This window comes from Geotrypetes seraphini, chromosome 6 (genome assembly GCF_902459505.1).
Source record: "Geotrypetes seraphini chromosome 6, aGeoSer1.1, whole genome shotgun sequence".
Taxonomy (NCBI): domain Eukaryota; kingdom Metazoa; phylum Chordata; class Amphibia; order Gymnophiona; family Dermophiidae; genus Geotrypetes; species Geotrypetes seraphini.
The window spans coordinates 62,435,640-62,452,957 of record NC_047089.1 but is presented as its reverse complement, the minus strand read 5'-3'; the positions used below and the strand labels follow the sequence as shown (position 1 = coordinate 62,452,957).

Sequence of the window (17,318 nt, the reverse complement as noted above, 5' to 3'; positions counted from 1 at the left end):
CCACGACTTTGGTGAATCTAGCCCTTGGTCAGGGTCAGATGAGAGAAAAGGTCTTACTAAACTCCAGACACAGCTTTAGAATAGCTGCACACCAATTATACCTGATGTAGTACATGGCATGTCTGCTGAGAAAAGATCTAGTCTGTAATACCTTACAATGGTATGCAAAAGACAGACTGTAAGTATACTTTATGAAGGTTGAAGAGTGCGGGAAGTACCTAATTAATTTAGCATCCAATGCCTTCAAAACTTTCTCAGAAATCTCAGCTGCTGCCATAGGACCCTATAGACTTGCATGGTTAACATCATCTGACCTCAGAGAGGGCATGGACAAGAAGCTAACAGATGCATGTACGGGAGACAGCCTATTTGGAGAAAAAGTAAATGAGATAAGATACACAATAAAAAATCACTGTGCTTTTCTAAACATTATCTGCAGCCACATTGGAAATCTACATCAAGAAAGTCACTACTTTTCCTGTACAGTAGGCTATATTCTTGTCAAAGGAAACTCTACATTCAAGATCCTCAGGACAGACCTAGCCATTCATGCTTTCAGAATAATTACAATGAGTATACATGAGATAGATTTGCATATGGTGGAGGTAATACATGAGAAGTATTTCCAAATGAGGATCACAGATTAACATTTAATTCATTGCAGTGCATATACAAACTCTTTAAAAATAAAGATGTGATCCTTGAGCAAGCATCAGCTGGGAAGTGCCAGCCTGTGACTGATTTATCCTTCTTGTTGCCAGAGAATGATGATTTGCTTACCTGTAATGGAGATTCACTCCCACTTCCCCAAGAATGATTTCATCCCACTTGTCTGATTTAACCTGCAAGAAAACAACTTCCCCTTCTTGCATTTTAATGTATCTTTTACTTCCATTACCACCCCTTCATTTTCTTTTCCTCTTTGTCTTGTTTTCTTCTACCATTTCTCACCTTGCCCCTTCCAAACTCATGTATATATTTTTTGTTCTCGCTTCCCTCCCTATTGAAGATAAAGTTGTTTCAGGCTTTGCATAGTCCACTTGCTCTTCTCTCTTTTCCCTGTTCCCCCTTTCAGAGCTTTACCTTTCTGCCTTACCAATTTCTAGATTAGGTAGCTTAACAACCTATTTCTATCCATAATCTCTATCTGCAAGCTTTTTAAAAGAAAGGTTTAAATGCTTAGAAGGTAATGTAAATATTTATTTGGGTATTTTTTTTAAAGAATAAACACTAATGTTTACTTTTTCATAACAGATTTATAGAGGTCCCAATTGTTCATTTCGGTATTCAGGACTCCAGCTGAACTGTGAATATCGCTTTCGAGTGTGTGCCATTCGAAAGTGTCAAGATACTGGAGGAGTTCAGGAGCTAATTGGCCCTTACAGTGCCACAGTACTATTCATCTCTCAGAGGACTGAAGCACCAGCCAGCATCGACAAAGACACTGTGGAAATTGCAAGGACTCATCGGACATTAAGTGATGAACAGTGTGCTGCTGTTATCCTTGTGCTCTTTGCCATCTTTTCCATCATGATTGCCTTTATCATTCAGTACTTTGTAATCAAGTGAATAACACATCATTTTAACTTAGAATGCTGCTGCCATTACAATTTACTTTTCATTTTCTTAAAAAAAAATCTTTATTCTGTTTTTCCAAACCTGTGACATTTAGCACAACATTGAAACTGTAGCACACCATTTTGTACCTATTCCTGCCATTCTGTTATCCATTCTGTTATTCCTGCCATTCTGAAATTTTCACTTCCCCCCTCCAATTCTCTTTACCTGATAAATCATATGACAATACATGGTGAAAAAAATTATTGACTTTTCTGTGGCTTGAATTTTAATAAATTGCCAATGTCTACATTGGCAATTTATTGCTGTGTAGACATTGGCAATTTATTAAAATTCAAGCCACAGAAAAGTCAATAATTTTTTTCACCATGTATTGTCATATGATTTATCAGGTAAAGAGAATTGGAGGGGGGAAGTGAAAATTTCAGCAGCATGCAGGAACTTAGTATGATAACTTAGTTCATGTTTTTCAATAACACCATGCAGTAGGATGCATTGTAAGATTACACTAACAAATGTGCTATGTACTAGTCTAATGCTGTGAAAGAAATCTAGCGCTGTACTTCTACCTCTTCTTTTATCATAATTATTTGGGAAGTAAGGTTTTGATGCATAATAGACTTTATTCAGGCAGCAAATAAACTGGATAAGACAATGCACTATAAGGGCCTCTTTTACAAGCTGCAGTAGCAACAAATGGAATGCAGCCCATAGGAATTGAATAGGATGTGTCACAACGGTTTTGTAAAAGAGGCCCTAAATAGGTTTTGTCTAATGAACTGGGAATTCTCCATTGCAAATTAATTGTAAAACTAAGAGATGGCACAACTGGTTTGTTATATCTGAAGAAAAAAAATGTAACCTATTAAAGTATTCACTTAACTCTGCAGACATGGGAAAGTAGTCAGTTTTTTTTAACTCTTGTTCCATTAACCCAAAATTTCTGGAAAAATATTATTGAAATTGAGACTATAATTTTATTTTCTTGCATTTCTTGTACAAGAATAATGCCAGTAGTTTGAAACAAATTGTATACAAATTAATGGATACAGCACATGTTGCTCTTTCACCACCGCAATCACTGCTATTATTGACATCAAAAACTGCTTTGGGAGCACCAAATTTGAAACCATATGTAGTTATTTGCACCAGAAAACTTTAAGCTGCTTTCTTTCTTTGAAAGAAAAAAAAAAAAGATGTTTATACTCTCTCTGGATCCTGTACCAAATTGTTGATTGCATGTGGTTAATGTTGCATTAGAGCACTTTGCAGTTGCATAATTCATCAATGTTTAGTGAGCTTGCATTTGTGAGTTATCAAATGGCCAGATTGGATTTTGTCATTTTGAACATCTCACTGTCAGTTATTCAGAGCTTCTAGTGAATCTATTTAAAATAAATTTTATTACATGTAATCTGTTATACATTTATTTTTTTGTAATTAGCTCTTAAATTATTTCAGTTAAAGGATAGTGAATCACTAATGTTTAAGTTGTTTTGGACTTAGGACTTTCAGTTATACTAAGCACTTCTGTCAGTTAACATAATAACTGTGCTTTAAAGACCGATGAAGAAATGTCCCTCTCTTAGAAACAGGTATGTATTGTAATTGTTCTGCATCAAATAATCTGTGTTATAGAATAATGTGTTCAAACAAAAATGGATAAATATGGCCCTGAAGGTAGCAAGAATGATTTGTCTTTAAAATGTGTTATGTTTAGATTCATTTTAATTTTGTCATTTTTGTTTGAAGGCTGTCCATCCACAAAGCACGCCAATTTGCAACCTTTTCTAGACTCTTTATAAAAGAATCAAAATGCTATGTTCAATAGTACAAATAAGGTTGAGTGTATTAATCCTGAAATTTCCATATGGTTGAATGTCTGAAAATGTAAGATTTGTCAGTGCAATAAATCTGCACTGACCTATGTTTTTCATAGTAAATTGAAAGGAACTCCTATTTTTGATAGTAAATGTCATTTAATAGTGTATTTGTCATTTGACACTCAGTGCAGATTACTGCAGTGAGGAAAACAATTTTTAATGTAATCTTAATGTTACCTCATACTGTACATTCCAAAAATACTAAATGTTTTACAATATTAGAGGTACACTACCAAACATATCACTTTAAATTGTACAATTTTGGACTTCATACAGATTAAAATGTATTAGCTCTTAAAATATGCATAAAACGATGTAGCAAAAGTATCTCTAACATTCATGGAAAATAAAAGTTGTATCATTCTTTTTGAAGGTGTGCTAATTGTTTTCAGTGTTCTCCTTTCCTCTTTACAGAAAAAGTTCCAGAAGTTAGTAAATATATGTATTTTTCCCTTGAAGAATACATCCTTATATTGTATGGGGTTTCTACCGCTTCCCTACTAATTCATGTGGACTGCAAATATTCCCTGGTCCTTCAGTTTTGTGGATGTACATAGGGTAGCAAGACACAAGCACTGTTTTTATTTGGGATTCAGACACACTTCAATAGGCATATTTATCTGATAAGCAGATTCTGATAAATCCAATCTCACCTACATTAAAACATGGTTACTGGGGCTCTGAATGCTGTTGTAACTCTTCATGGGATGCCTGAGAATCAAGAGGAGAAATGTGATAAAAGTTCTACATTTTCTTTCTACATCATATCTGCCATGCAATATAAGTAATCCTACACGCATGAATGATCTAGTGATCAAAACAATGATTAGCCAGGTAAATGTGGAGATTATTACATTTTATTTTTGAGAAGTAACACAAAGTTATTTTCTCATTATGATCTGGTTACTTCCAAGTGATCTTGATTGGCCACTTTCTGAAAAAGAATACTGAACTCGATGGACTATTAGTCTTGACACGTGTCACCACTTAGCTTGATATTAGTATTAGAGAATGACACAGTGACAAAATTCATCACCATTCCCGTCCCTGTGGATAACTGCGGGAAACCATCTTCATGTCATTCTTTAAGGAGAGAGGGAAGAATCAGAGTATAATTGGGCACAACCATTGACCCGCAAGCTTTGCTTTGAAGAATGCTGGTGTAGAAGGACCAAGGTTGAAATAGACACTAGAAAATGACATGGGATTATTTCCCGTGGTTATCCACGTGGACGGGAACGGTGATGAATTTTGTCACCGTGTCATTCTCTAATTAGTATCCCACAGTTGGTTCCTACATCAAATTACTACTATACCAATTGCTTGTTTTACCAATTTTTAACATACAACATCCTTATACAAGGCTTAACCATAAACCTCTGAAAATGATCCAAGCAAGGGAACACTGCCTTTGATACCGCAACAGCAAAGCAAAACCTACTAATAAAAGTAGAACAATAATTGCTGAAATATCAGACAGTAGTAATTAGAAAAGGAAGAAAGATAGAAGTGGCAGGACTGTCGTCACTTTTCCAGTCACTCTGCAGTTGATGTGTGAATGGAGAAAAGATCTCTCAAAATGTGCACGATTGTAGTTATCATAGTCTTCATATAATGCACCTTACAGCCATCATTATTGGCACTAGACGTCATGATATGTTTTCAATAGTGGCCCCCCAGGTCTGGAACTCCCTACCCCAATACATAAGAGATGAAAAAGACATTAGCCGTTTTAAAAATAATTTAAAAACTTCTTTGTTTAAAGAAGCTTTTAACCTCTGAATGGAATATATACAGTGCAGTAGACTCCCTACCAAAAATTAAAAAACAAAAGAAAGAAAAAATGGATACCCCTCCTTATATTTTTTCCCTCTATAGTTCTTTTCTTTCTTCAAAATTATTAATTTTGTAACTTTACCCCTTTACTCCCTTCGTATTCAGTCTTGTCTGTTCGTCCAACCCCTTTTTTTTTTAGCTAAATTTTTAAATTGTATGTTGTATGTTTACTTTGGATTTTACTGTAATTCACTTAGTAAATTATGAATAAGCGATTCATCAAATTTCTAAACTTGAAACTTGACCTTCTACAACACCCTCTGAGATTTCCACAATCTTAAGATAACTTCTGGTGGCTGAGCCCAGCAGTACTGCCTGCTGTTTTTTCTATTTTTCACTCAGTGTGTGATGCTCAAACCCTGCAGTTGACAAAATTGAGTCCAGCTTGAATAGGTTAATGAAGGGCCCTGCTGATCCATACATTGACACCTGCCAAAATTGTTAAACTTTCACACATCAGTGAAAAAATGCCCCAGAGATACCATTTTTTACTACCTCCAACAATAATTTTATCTATATATTCCAGTTTTGAACTTCTAGTACTATGATTTAAACACTTTGAATTATATGAACGTCACTGTGGCAGCTCTGATACTCTGCATAGACCATCTGTTCTCATTGATCTCAAGATTCAGATCCTTTTTTTTTTTAATATCTTTATTCATTTTTAAAACTCACACTAAGGCCTAGATTCTGTAAAGTGCGCTTAACTTTAGGCGTGCTATAGACGTTCTTGTAGCGCAAGTGGCAATCAACGTTATTTAGGCACTGTTTAGTCATCGTATAGACATTTGTAATGCACTAAGCGTTTCTTAGGCGTCTATTAGGCACACGTTCCCAAACATATGCCTAACTTAAGTCTAACTTATGCAAGACAGCTGATTTTTCTTCTCTCACGCTGGGATTTAAGCAGAGCCCAGCATCTGATGAGATGCAGGGGTGTAGCAAGCTCACATGCCATTCATCAGCAAGAAAGAAGAAATTTTGAAAGTATGCCTAACTTAAGCTCCATTGAAATGAAGCAAAAACTACACTTAGACCAGCTTTTCCTACGCCTACATTTTCTATGTGGTGCCTATCCTTAACCACGCCCATGTTACGCCCACGTCTACAAACTTAGACGCGACTATTCCCTAAATCTGTGCTCTAAGGACGCCTAAGTCCATCTAACGCTTGTTAAGACTCTTAAATCACTCATTATCCACTTAAATCAGACACCTAAAGTTAGGCACACTTTACAGAATCTATGTCTAAGTGTAACATAAAATACAATCATTTTATACTTTAACATCTAATATAATAAAATGCTAGGCCGTGCATGCGCACTTCCTAAATGTGCGCCGGTTTTCCGTGAGCTGTAGCAACACATAGGAAGTGCGCATGCGCGGCTTACGATCTGTCCTGCTCCCTGTTGAAAGACATGCGCACTCGCGCCGCGTGTTCGTGCATCACAAAAGCTTCCCTGCTCTCCACTTCACAATATGGCCCTACCGGCCGAAGCGCGAGCGAGCTGCGGAAGTGGTGGTGGTGGTGGGTGCCCTCAGGTATCAGTTTTACGTTAGGATGGTGGGGTGGGGAGACCTGCGGAGCCCAGCAACTTTCCGCTGCCCGGGACCCGAGTCATTTGCCGCCTCCCCCTTCCCTTCCCGCGGGCCCGACTGGCGATTTAAGCAGCGTGTGCAAGTCTTCACATGCTGCTTCGGGCCCTTCTACTGCCCTGATTTTCTCTGGACGTGCCAGAGTAAATCAGGGCAGTAGAAGGACCTGAAGCAGCGTGTGAAGACTGCGGCACACGCTGCTTGAATCGCCATGTGTAGTCGGGCCCAAGGGAAGTGAAGGGGGGGGCGGCAAAGGACTCGGGCCCGCGTTTGTAGTCGCCACTGTGGGAAGGGAAAGGGAGTAGAGGACACGCTAATGCTGCTGCACAGGGAACTGGTGTGGGGGGAGGGAAATGGAAGGGGGAGGGAATGCTGCTTTGGACAGACAGACAGAGGGAGGAAGGGAGACAGAAAGACACAGGGGCAGGTGCACAGGGAACTGGTGTGGGGGGAGGGAAATGGAGGGGGAGGGGATGCTGCTTTGGACAGACAGAGGGAGGAAGGGAGACAGAAAGAAAAGAAGAAAGACACAGGGGCAGGGAGATATACAGAAAGACAAACAGACAAAGGGGGACAGAGACGGACAGAAAGAAAGACAGCGGGAGTCGCGTCAGGAGGGGTGCGGGATGGTAGTGGACAGCCAAGGAAAAAGAAAGAAAGACAAATACAGAAAGCAGCTAAGGAGAGAGAGAGAAAGAAATAAAGACAGACACACACACATATATTCTAGCACCCGTTAATGTAACGGGCTATAAGACTAGTAACTTAATATTTCATCAAATTCTAACTCTCATCAAATATCCCTCCTCCCTTATATCCAACAATTATTCTTAAGCAAAAGAAATCATAAAACCACCTATAAATTTGCAATGTATTAAGACCAAATTTGTGTTGCAATTGTGAAAAATCAAGCAGCTTACCATCTGAAACAACATCATCCAAAGTACTTATACCTGCCTTCATCCAGTATTTCCAGATGAAGATTCATATCCTGCTTCCTTTCTCTTAGTTTTGGAAACAAACCCATCTGCTTGTTTCACATTCTTTATCATCTAGATGGGTGTCAGGTCAAAAGCGCGCCGGGACAAAGGCGCGTGCAGACAATTGAGCGCAGCGCGGAGGCGCGCACCACAAAAAATTACAGTTTTTACGGCTACGACCGGGGGGGGGGGGGGGGGAACCCCCCCACACACTTTACTTAATAGAGATCGCGCCGTGTTGTGGGGGGTATGGGGGTTGTAACCCCCCACATTTTACTGAAAACTTCACTTTTTCCTTGTTTTTAGGGAAAAAGTTAAGTTTACAGTAAAATGTGGAGGGTTACAAGCCCCTCACAACGCCGGCGTGATCTCTATTAAGTAAACTGGGGGACTCCCCAACAAAAAACCCCGTCAGAGCCCCTAAAAACTGTAATTTTCTTCGGCGCACACCTCCATCTTGCGCTCAGTTGTCGGCGCGCGCCTTTGTCTTTCGCGGGGTTGTCTATGAACCTCTAGATGAGTCAAGTTTGGCATAATTAGACTTGTTCAGTACCTAATAAAAAACTGGAAGTTCTGAACTTTTTGGAGGATAAATCTCTGTGCCAGTTCTCTAAGTATATGAACTGGTCCAATTTACTCACCAAATGCTCTTTTCAAACTATAAGCTTCCTCCTGGTGTTGATTTGAAGGTTATTTTATATAACTGCATTCATCCTTTACCTCATATCCACCCCAAAGAGCTTATGGATTCTGCCCCAACCTCCCTAAGCTATGCCAATTTTTTTAGGCATAAAGAGACAATACAATTGTCCCTCCCCATTACTTCTTTCTCCATTATAGTACTGCTCTTTTTTTTTCTCTTCATCTTTAATAATATCCCTTATATCTGTCATGATATGTGTCAATATGTACAGCTAAAATAGCTTACTGATCTGTACATGCAACAGCGTGTGGAGGTTGTGACCCAGTTCCTGAGACAGTATGAAGAAGATCTGAGTATTCTGGAGAGAAATATCACGGCGACGAGACATGGATGCAGCACTGCAACACGGAGAGTGTAAGACTCTTTAAAGCATGATGAAGTAAAGGAAGCCTACCTGGCTTCGGGAGCAGCTGAAAAACTTCTCTGCAGGATCACAGAAACTAATTGAACGATACAAAAAATGGCATCATCTTGTATGGGGACTTTGTGGAAAAGTGATATGTTCAGTTGCTCAGAATTACATCGACAATTACATTGGTTACCGATAGAGGCAAGAGTTTTGTTTAAATTCTCCTGCATCTGCTTCAAATCTCTATTGGGCTTGGCTCCAATTTACCTTTCCTTTCATTTTGATCTGCCTCATACCATCAAGTCCACTCGCAGTTCTTGTTTATTTGCCAATCCGACATTAAAATCTTGCCGTTATAAGAGATTTTTGGGCAGAACATTTTAATTTCAAGCAGGCAAAATGAATGCCTGGCTAAGCGAAACTATTTTACATGCTTTGTCCTATTACTCTTATAGAAAATTGGTGAAGACCTATCTTTTTGATAAATTTGTCACTTGATACTTCTGATTTTTTTCCCCTTGATTGTATTTCCCTAGTACTTGTATTTTCACTGGATGTTCAGTTCTCTTTTCTGTGAACCGCCTAAAACTGTGGTGGTGTGGCAGTATACAAGAATAGTTATTATTATTCTGTTAAAGCTGTTATATGTATTTTGCTTTTACTCGTACTAGACTAGGGTCCCTTTTTTCCTGTCTGCCTTAAGTATGCACAGAATCAACATCCAAGTGGATGCCCTAAATCAGTGGTCTCAAACTCAAACCCTTTTGCAGGGCCACATTTTGGATTTGTCGGTACTTGGAGGGCCTCAGAAAAAATAGTTAATGTCTTATTAAAGAAATGACAATTTTGCATGAGGTAAAACTCTTTATAGTTTATAAATCTTTCCTTTTGGCTAATTCTTAATAATAATATTGTAATTTATAGCTAAAGAGACATATGATCAAGAAACGGTTTTATTTTACTTTTGTGATTATGAGAAACATACCGAGGGCCTCAAAATAGTACCTGGCGAGCTTACCCCACAAAACAGTCTGTGACTCTTCATGTATTGTTTTGTTTGTCTAGTAGCCACAGAACTGCTGTTACTTTTTATTTATACTGAAAAAGATATTAAATATGTAAGGAAAGTCCACAATGTAAATTTAGTGTAAACAAGAAATGGCTCCTAATTATACATACTACTGGTTTGGTCAGATCAAATAGCAGTAAGCCAATCTAATCAAGGCAGGCACAATGGAGCATGTGAAATAACAGTTGCCACCAAAATGTTTGTTATAAAGGTTTCATATGTGCATTTCAGAACTAAACAGTCCATGAGGCTTAAGTCATTGAAATTAAATCTTATGCTGTCAGAAAATGTAAAAGTAAGAAGTGATGCTTATGCAGTGTTCTTCTTTTCTGTATAATCCAATTGTATACTACAAATTGGTAATCGCAAACTAAGGGCAAATCTCTAACTTGTCATACAGAATGTGTCCAGGGGACAAGCACATCAATAAATAAATTCTTATGCCCAGTGGTCAGATACCTCTTAAAGCCACGTGCTATACTTGAATGCAAGCCCTGAACAGCAGTAGGAGAGTGGACACATGTCTAACAAGCAGATTCTACAGCAAGAGATAGAAAATTCTGTGGAAAAGTTTCTAAAAGTCCATGGCAATATTTCCATAGATTTGAATTATTTTGCAAATTAACGGCCTCTTTTATCAAGCTGCATTAGAGGTTTTTAGTGCAGGCTAGTGTGGAAAATGCTCTGACGCTCATAAAATTCATCACTGTTCCCATTCCTGTGGACAAAGAGCTGGAGGAGTTGCCGTACAGCGAAAGATTAGAGAAACTGGGCCTCTTCTCCCTCGTACAGAGGAGATTGAGAGGGAACATGATCGAAACATTCAAGGTACTGAAGGGAATAGACTTGGTAGATAAGGACAGTTGTTCACCCTCTCCAAGATAGGGAGAACGAGAGGGCACTCTCTAAAATTGAAAGGGGATAGATTCCGTATGAACGTAAGGAAGTTATTCTTCACCCAGAGAGTGGTAGAAAACTGGAATGCAACGTACACAGGTAGGGCTAGTCTCAGGGCGCTGGTCTTTGACCAGAAGGCTGCCGCGTGAGCGGACTGCTGGGCATGATGGACCACTGGTCTGACCCAGTAGTGGCAATTCTTATGTTCTTAACTGTGAGAAACCATTCCCATGTCATTCTTTAAGGAGAGAGGGAAGAATCAGAGTATGAATGGGCACAGCCACAGACCCTCAAGTCTTGCATTGAAGAATGCTGGTGTAGAAGGACTGAGGTTGAGATAGACACTAATGATATGGGATGGTTTCCTGTGGTTAGACAGTGATGGGAATGGTGATGAGTTCTTTCACAGTGTCATTCTCTAGTTCAGTGTCTCTCAAACTTTTTTAGCTCTAGCACACTAAATGGAGCAAATGTTTTTTTGCAGCACATTAAAATTGAAATTATAAAATTGCAAAACCAACAAAAAATTAAATTTGAGCGTTATTTATTTAACCCTTTAATTGGCAGATGGTGAAATGGCTGCTTTATGTAACTTGATGTTGACCGAAAGCAACAGTGCCAAGTAACAGGCATTTGCAGATGTAGATCTCCCGTAAGAGCCATAGAGGACACATGTTACTTCTGAGCAACAAATAAAGGGTTAAAGTTCTTTAAGCAATGTATAGGTAATTGTAACAATGATGAAACTAAAGTACTTAGAATAGAATTGCTAATTAGAGAATGACACGGTGACAAAATTCATCACTGTTCCTGTCCCCGCGGGGAACCATCTTCATGTCATTCTTTAAGGAGAGAGGGAAGAATCAGAGTATAATTGGGCACAAGCATTGACCCGCAAGCTTTGCTTTGAAGAATACTGTTGTAGAAGGACCGAGGTTGAAATAGACACTAGAAAATGATATGGGATTATTTCCCGCGGTTATCCGCGGGGACGGGAACGGTGTTATTCTCTATTGTTAATCAATGTGATAGATGTGCTTGGTTTTGAGTGCAAATTAGCTCAAAACACGGCTCAATAGTCAACAAGCAAATATGCATTTCATCATCCACCATCTACAGTCGTTCTCTTTTATTCATTTTAATTTCTGTCAGAGCTGAAACTCCAAATTTGCAAAGATAAGAAGATCCAAATGGTAACAAAGCCTTGATTGCTTTGTTGCTCAAGTTAGGATAATTACTGCATAAAAAAATAAAACTAAAATAAACTTGCCGTTAGTTTTCAAGGACCAATCACATCAAAGAATGATGCTTGTCTGGGCGGTTGTACCCTTAAGGACACAGACACTCATAACATTCACACTCTTGCATATGTGACGTATATGTCTAGTGTATACTTATGAAGGGAATTTTTAAAAATAAAGTGAAATTCTGAAATCTCTCGTGGCACACCTGGAACCTCTTTGGGGCACACAGTTTGCGAGACACTGCTCTAGTTGTCCACAAACCCTCCCCCCCTCCCCCAATCCACATCATGCTCATCTTGGATCATGTCCTCCTTTTCTGCAATCAGAAGGTGATGCTGCTTTGAAGAGCCTGGAACAAATTAAAGGCAACTGTCCGGTTTGTTCCCTCATGTGCTGCTTCCCTTCCCACTGCTCAGTGAATGGATGGCGATGGGAGGGGGAGGCTGCATCAAGAAACCAGGGGCCATGAATGTAACTCTTACTTTGTGATGGTTGCAAACTGATTTGAATTTATACACAGACTAATTTTTAGAAAGTTGAATAAAGGCATTTCTATCCACTTCATGCTCTGAGGCAATCACCCTATATACATCACCCTAGAGCTCTCTAAAAACACACAAACAGAGTTTCCTAATTTACATACCATGCAAGGATTTATGATGCAGAACTCCATGTGCTTGCTGCTCTTTCAGCATTCATCATTAAAAAGAAAAAAATCTATATAAATGTGAGATATTAGAAAACAGATTAGCAGAAACATACATATTTTCAATTAACCACTGACTGAAGTCATTTGACTGCTGGATGACACACGGAGGGGCATTTTCAAAAGAACGTCCAAGTCAGAACTGGGATGACTGCTGATAACGTTCAAAAAAATAAAAGTTCATCTCGCAGCTACTTACATCAGGGTCTCCTGTTCAAAAATATATGAGAACATCCAAAATAAACAGCCATTTTCCCTAGATAAAAGAACCAAATTATTATGAACACCAAATAACCAGAGACAAGGAAGTCTGGTAGCATTTATTTTAAAATAGTCACACAGATAAGAACATAAGAATAGCCTCACTGGGTCAGACCAAAGGTCCATCAAGTCAAGTAGCCCGTCCTCATGGTGGCCAATCTAGGTCACTAGTACCTGGCCACAACCCAAGGAGTAGCAACATTCCATACAGAATCCCATAGAATAACAAAGAATCTGGAATCCCAAAGAGCAACAAGATTCTAGAACCCCAAATAGTATCAACTGATCCAGGGTGAGCAGTGGCTTCCCCCATGTCTTTCTCAATAACAGACTATGGACTTTTCCTCCAGGAAATTGTCCAAACCTTTCTTAAAACCAGCTAAGCAGAACAGAGGGGCTGCCTAGTGGTTGGTGCAACTTTATTTTAAATGGTGAGCCCTCCAGAGGTGGGGAAATACCTACTGTACCTGAATGTACATTACCTCAGTAGCCCTCAGGCCTACAGGTGTCTTTAATGTTTAGGTATAGTAAGTATATCTCTGGTTCTGGAGGGCTCACAATTTAAAGGTTAAAATAAAGAGTTAAAATGGGATTTGAACCTAGGTCCCCTAGTTTCTAGTTTATCCCTCACACCTGGTTGCTGCTGTATTCAGAATGCCTATAATACCTGATAATGTTAGGGAGCCTAGTTTCTCTCTCTGGTGTCACTTTCAAGGATGAGGGAGGGGGGCAGTAATCACTGGGGGATTCATGAGCGGTCATACCTTAATCCTCCCCGTGGTCAGCTGCTCAATCATAGCACCTTCTTGTACCCTGGATGTGATTGAAACAGGTCTAAATGAAAACATCCTTCTTTTTACATTTGAATATTTCTTCCTGTTCAATTATCACTGTTGGATGTCCTAATTTTGGACCCTCCCTAGTCCTGCCCAAAACATGCCCACAATATGCCCCCTTGCTATTTGGATGCACTGCAAAATAAGAACATAAGAATGGCCATACTGGGACAGACTGAAGGTCCATCGAGCCCAGTATCCTGTTTCCAACAGTGGCTAACCCAGGTCTCAAATACCTGGCTAGATCCCAAGTAGCAAAATAGATTTTATGATGATTATCCTAGGAATAAGCAGTGGATTTTCTCAAGCTATCTCAATAATGGCCTATGGACTTCTCTTTTAGGAAATTATCCAAGCTTTTCTTAAACCCCGCTAAGCTAACTGATTTTACCACATTCTCTGGCAATGAATTCCAGAGTTCAATTACACACTGTGTGAAGAAATATTTTCTCCGGTTTGTTTTAAATCTACTACTTAGTAGCTTCATCGCATGCTCCCTAGTCCTAGTATTTTTTGAAAGTGTGAACAAACGATTCATATCTACACTTTCTATGCCACTCAGTATTTTATAGACTTCTATCAGATCACCCATGAGCCGTCTGTACTCCAAGCTGCAGAGCCTTAGCCGCTTTAGCCTTTCCTCATAGGGAAGTCATCCCATTCCTTTTATCACTTTCATCGCCCATCTCTGTACCTTTTCTAATTTCACTATATCTTTTTTGAGATATAGCATCCAGACCTGCACAGTATTCGAACTGCGGCCATACTATAGAGCATTATAACATTTTCATCTTTGTTTTCCATTCTTTTCCTGATAATTACTAATAATCTATTTGCAGTTCCAAAATCACAATTTGGATTATTTAGACAGATTGACATTTGGGGGGCATTTTGAGATGTCCATTTGTTTTGATAATGAGCACCTGTTCAAATACCACTTCACAATTAACTCACACCCACAACAACCCTTCAAAATCAGACATACACACTGGACATGATATCTGAAAGAAATTATTGGATAACAGTAGCTATTATCTAAACAGTTCCCTTAGCCAGCATTATCTGCAGATTTTCAGTGGCACTAGCCATACAGTGCAGTTGAATTTCCTTTCGACACTGATCACTCTCTGGGTAATGCCAGGCAATGTGTGAACGGAGTGTCAAGTTATTCCAATAGTGCAGCGGTTCCCAAACGTTTTTGGTTCAAGGAACCTTTAGAGGTACATAATCGAAACAAAAATACATCTAAAAACCCACCTAAATCGGCACTTGGATGATCTAAAAGACCGGTTGTCCAAGTGCCGATAATCAAAACGGGTTTTTAGATGTATCTAGAGACATTTTAGGCCTCTTGACTGCCACTGTGTGTCCAGAGGAAAAAGGGGTATTTATTGAGAAGTGGTCAAAGGCAGTACATTTAGGCATCCAGCAGCCTAAAGATTAGAATCTGCAGCTTGAGGAAGAGAGAGAGGTTTCCCGTTGTGGGAAGGGAAGTGGAGTGCCAGACTGGCAGCAAGTTTGCCTCTTCTTCCGCAGCATCCCAGGGCATCATAGCACCATTTGGGAGAGTCGGCAAAACTGTATAGGTATTAATACAGGACCAAATCTTTTCCAGAGAAGGGAAATTGGTATATAGACATAAATTGAGGTTGAGAGATGGTAGACTTAAGAGTAATGTTAGGAAATTCTTTTTTACAGAGAGGGTGCTGGATGCCTGGAATGCTCTCCCGAGGGAGGTAGTGGAGAGGAAAACTGTAATGGAATTCAAAAATGTGTGGGATGAACACAGAGGATCGCTAATTAGAATATGAATGAGCAAACTTTCACAGTCCGAATCCAGCAAAGGAGATGGTTTGGCTAGGCTAGAGCGAGCTTCAATGGCAACTCCAGTAGATGGAACCTAAGGACAGTATCAGGTAGACATTGAAGGTCTATGGCCCAGAAATAACAAAGAAAAAAGACATTTTAATTTAATCATGAAATTGTCATGCATGTGATTACTGAGCAGACTGGATGGACCATTCAGGTTTTTATCTGCCGTCATTTACTATGTTAGGAATATTGTTGCTATGTGGATAGTGTAATGCCATCTTCTCTAGCTAGATATTCAGCACCACTCACTAAATATCTGTGTTTTATTTAATCATCTTGGCAGAAATTGTAAGAAATGCTGATCTGAGTTTACAGTTTATACATGTAATATTTAGAAAGAGATAACAGCAAATAGCAGAAAAACCTTTCTTTTGTTCTTATTATACTATTACTATTAATTAGCACTACCAGTCACACGCAGGGCTGAACAGAGTCACAAAGAAGAAGAAACAGTCCCTGCTCGAAAGAGCTTACAATCTAAACAGCCAACACAGACAAACAGGATGTCATGGATACAGTTAAGGGGAACTGTTAATCTGCTGGCTGGGTTGGAGGCAGAGGGGAGTACAGGACAATCAAGCCATTGTGACATCACTGATGAGGTTGGCTCTTATTGGTGGAATGAGGCATTATGACATCACAATCTCAGCTCTGCTCCCTAAAGACTGAACTCTTCACACTACTACTGCTACTATTATTTCTATAGTGCTACAAGATGCTCGCAGAGCTGCACAGAGTCACAAAGAATAAGAAAACAGTCCCTGCTCGAAAGAGCTTACAATCTAACAGGCAAGACAGACAAACAGGATGTCATGGATACAGTTAAGGGGAACGGTTAATCTGCTGGCTGGGTTGGAGGCAGAGGGGAGTACAGGACAATCAAGCCATTGTGACATCACTGATGAGGTTGGCTCTTATTGGTGGAATGAGGCATTATGACATCACAATCTCAGCTCTGCTCCCTAAAGACTGAACTCTTCACACTACTACTGCTACTATTATTTCTATAGTGCTACAAGATGCTCGCAGAGCTGCACAGAGTCACAAAGAATAAGAAAACAGTCCCTGCTCGAAAGAGCTTACAATCTAACAGGCAAGACAGACAAACAGGATGTCATGGATACAGTTAAGGGGACCAATTAATCAGCGGGCTGGGTTGGAGGGCAGAGGAGTCGGATTAAGGAATGAAAGCTATATCAAGAAAAGTGGGTTTTCAGTCTGCTTTTAAACAAGGGAAAGGAAGGGGCTTGACGGACAAACTCGGGTAATTTATTCCAGACATAGGGGGCAGCTAGATGAAAGGAACAAAGTCTGGAATTTGCAGTGGAGGAGAAGGGTAATGCTAAGAGTGACTTATCTGAGGAACGGAGTTCTCTGGGAGGTGTATAAGGAGACAGAAGTGAGGAGAGATATTGAGGGGCAGCAGAATGAATGTAGTTTCTGTCCTGTCAGATTATCATACTAACTACTGCACATTGCTTTTTTAGCCCTGAAATCTAGAGCTGT

General features: G+C 39.5%; 1 protein-coding gene across 6 annotated transcripts in view; it reads left to right on the top strand.

Annotated features, from left to right (window-relative positions):
• Window positions 1-1,809, top strand: part of FNDC3A (fibronectin type III domain containing 3A) — a 240,211-nt gene extending 238,402 nt beyond the window's left edge. For 4 of the 6 annotated variants that reach the window (XM_033947816.1, XM_033947812.1, XM_033947815.1 and 1 more), the window contains one exon: window positions 1,255-1,809. In XM_033947816.1, coding sequence (XP_033803707.1) covers window positions 1,255-1,569 — 315 coding nt within the window. In that variant the 3' untranslated portion in view covers window positions 1,570-1,809. The remainder of the gene's footprint in view (window positions 1-1,254) is intronic. The other 2 variants (XM_033947813.1, XM_033947814.1) reach the window with 1 other exon arrangement.
• Window positions 1,810-17,318: the final 15,509 nt, after the last annotated feature.